General features: G+C 32.1%; 1 protein-coding gene across 1 annotated transcript; it reads right to left on the reverse strand.

Moving 5' to 3' along the window:
• Positions 1-430: 430 nt before the first annotated feature.
• On the reverse strand, positions 431-1,234 carry LOC118751485 (caltractin-like). Its single transcript, XM_036486314.1, has one exon. The coding sequence runs from the start codon at positions 1,062-1,064 to the stop codon at positions 513-515; it is 552 nt and encodes a 183-aa protein (XP_036342207.1). The 5' UTR covers positions 1,065-1,234; the 3' UTR covers positions 431-512.
• Between the last annotated feature and the right edge of the window lie 2,111 nt (positions 1,235-3,345).

Below are 3,345 nucleotides of genomic sequence, written 5' to 3' on the forward strand. Positions count from 1 at the left end.
ACATAGTCTCTTTATAGCTCGAGGCATTTCGTCCAGCGTTTTTCCAAATTTTTGAATTTCTTCAAAATAATACGTTTTTCAAGGTCTTAAAAATAAGGGTTTGTTTCAGTGATAACCTCTTCTTTCGACCTAAATCTCATATCGTCCAGCCATTTCTTTGGGTTTTGGAAACAGGAAAAGAAGTTCGTAGCCCAATTGATGGAATTTTTCAATGGTGACTACACACGTGAGTTGTGTATGTTCAATATATAAGTCTAGCAAAGGTATTTTTGTATCAGTAAACTTCGTTACATAAAAATATCTACAGCAACTATATTTATAAGTTAAAACTAATATCGTAGTAAGTAAACGGCATAATCTGTGTGGCTATAATCCACGCAACTTAGTAAACATAATATAATAATATAGATTAAACATAGCAAAACTAGAATTCATAGAATTATAGAAACAGAATTTTTTATAGAATTGTAAAAATACATATCTAGCGAAAGCTGTATTCTACGAAATTTGGATTAATATAGACTTGTCTTTTTCATAATACGGAAAAACTCATCCTGATTTACAACTCCATCATGATCCAGATCAGCTTCATCAATCATTTCACGCAACTCCTCATCGGTCAGCGTTTCGCCCAATTCGCGGGCAACGCGCTTTAAGTTCTTAAACGAAATTGACCCGGTGTTATCGTCATCAAAAAGGCGAAATGCTTTTAATATTTCTTCTTTGGTATCCTTGTCAGGCATTTTTATGGTCATCAATTGTAGGAAATCGTTGAAGGATATACGACCAGTACCGTCCTTGTCAATTTCGACAATCATGCGCTTGATCTCTTCTTTCTTCGGCTGAAAGCCAAGTGCACGGAGGACAACCTTTAACTCTTTGACCTCTATAAAGCCGGTGCATTCGGTATCGAACAAGTCAAAAGCCTCCTTAATGTCGGCTTTTTGTCCTTCGCTGAGCTCGAACTTGGGGCCGGATTTCTTGCGCTGCGATGTCGACGGATTTTGTCGTTTGCCAGCGACATTCGTGGCCAAAGTCGCGGTCGACGTATTATTATGATCCATTTTTTCTCTTAAATTTGGAAATACTACTCATGAACGGCTTCAATCTACAAATGAATATCAAGACAAACCGTTGGCTGTTTGGTTGCAATTAATTTATTTGTGAATAATAAACAACAACGACGTGTTGCTGTGACCACAGACAGTGTTGCCAGAGAAAGTGTCCTAAAAAGCTTAATTTTTTCCAAAAAAAATCTTCAAAATAAGATTTTAAAGATAACAAGAAATAATTTCAAAATACCCTCGAAAAAATACACAATTTGATACTGGCTTTACGGCTGTAGATAGCCTTTATTATGTTGGCTGAAGAAACTTAACAATTTTAAGTTATAAAGTCCTTGTTATTTAAATTTAAATTAAAAATAAATATTGGCTTCGTGGTATCACACAACTTTAACTAAATTTGTTTTCTAAATCACATACGTTACAAATAATTAACCTACGCTATTTTAAGCGTACATTGAAAAAACGCGTGTATGTAGGGACGCGATATTTTAGCAAGTTTGGTATTTTTTTAACCGACTTCAAAAAAGGAGGAGGTTATCTATTTGTCGGAATATATTTTTATGTCCTTAAATATGTTACCGCATAAATTTGGACCACGTGAACCGATATTTTGTTTTTAATCGGAAAGGTGATAAATCGTCATTGGATCACGAAGAAATTGGTTTTTTGCTTAAAAATTACTTGTTTTTTTTTGTTTATTTAATGTTATCTATAAAAAAAAAAAACATGTAAGACCAATCTTTGTACACAAGGTAAGAAGATTCATAACAATGTTAAGCTTTTTAATTCGATTTTCTATGGATATTGTCTTGTAAAGCTTACAGCTTCTTTTTTTCTTGTTATAAATTTATCCATGTAGACTCATCACTAAATATTTAATAAAAAAACAGCTCAAAAAGTCTTAGTTTTGAAGATAAGTAAATCCTCACTTATGGCAACGCTGACCACAGGCAGCACTCTGACCGTGGTCTCCATCGCGCTGCGCTATCAACCCTAACCAAACGACGTGCGTAGTTATTGAATGCTCCCTTGCTTTTGACGACGATTTTCCATATTCTCTTGAAAATTCTCTGTCTGTCGTCAGACTACATTGTAAATATTTAACGCAGATACGTATCAAAAAATTACACGAGCATGAAAAACTTTTTGGAAAAAACAAAATAATTTACATATGTAAATGATTTGTTTAGGCATTATTCAATACATATAAGGAACTGTTGGAATATATTCTGTAATAGATTGTAATGAGTATTATTATCTGAAAATAAAAATTGTAAGTTCACAAAATTTAATAAATTGGCGATTGAGATCATACAACCGTTTAAGAAAATTTCAAACTACACGATTACTCCAAATGGTCCTAACCATGATACAAATATATGAAGCTAGTTTCACTTCGATTATTTTTGATTAAAATCGTGATTATTGACTGGATTCCTCTTCAAAACGATCATGCATACTCCTTATTCATACCATTCCAGATAATATATAACATAGGCCTGCGAAGCTATATCCCTTAAAAAACTAATTACAAATTTGGAGAGATATTAGGTACTAAGCTACGAAAAAAATAAATAAAAAATGCTTCCACGTAAATTTTCCGAGAAAATTCGTTTTTAATTTTTTTCAATGTTCCCGCATATTACTAGCGTTAACTTGGAATTCCCATAAGCCTTTCTGATGTATTTCCTTTTTGGTTGTTGTTCTTTCCGACAGGGTGGGTGTATGATGTATTTTGGAACGAATTTCCGTCATCCCTTGTCAAATTTGGTTTGGAGACATCTTTCTGATGTATTTAGTCTTTAGGGGTATTTTTAACTAAAACTGGTGTTTTTCAGTAAAAATTTAATTTTGGAATACATAATACATTTTTGTTTTTTTTTTCACGAAAATTTAAAAAATTATATAATATGCATATCTTCACGTCTCTCATTAAACAGGCCTTTGATTTTTTTACCCTTAAAAACTAATTAGCAATTTGAGTTGGTATTAGGTCCTAAGCTATGAAAAAATAATAAAAAATTTCCGTCAGATAAATGTTCCGAGAAAATTTTTTTTTTTCTTTTTGTGTTACCGCGTATTACTCCTTTTCTTAGTGTTACCGCGTATTACTGGCGTTAACTTCGAATTTTCATAAGTATTTCTGATTCACTTAGTCTCTTTAGGGTTATTTTTAACTACTACAGTTTTTTTTTTTAAGAAAAAGTTTAGTTTTAGTTCGATTACTTTTTGGCTTTTCATGAAAATTGTTAATTATTCTAAAATATAAATATCAATA

This window comes from Rhagoletis pomonella, unplaced genomic scaffold (genome assembly GCF_013731165.1).
Source record: "Rhagoletis pomonella isolate Grant_MI unplaced genomic scaffold, Rhpom_1.0 Rhpom_scaffold_00736, whole genome shotgun sequence".
In the NCBI taxonomy this organism is placed as follows: domain Eukaryota; kingdom Metazoa; phylum Arthropoda; class Insecta; order Diptera; family Tephritidae; genus Rhagoletis; species Rhagoletis pomonella.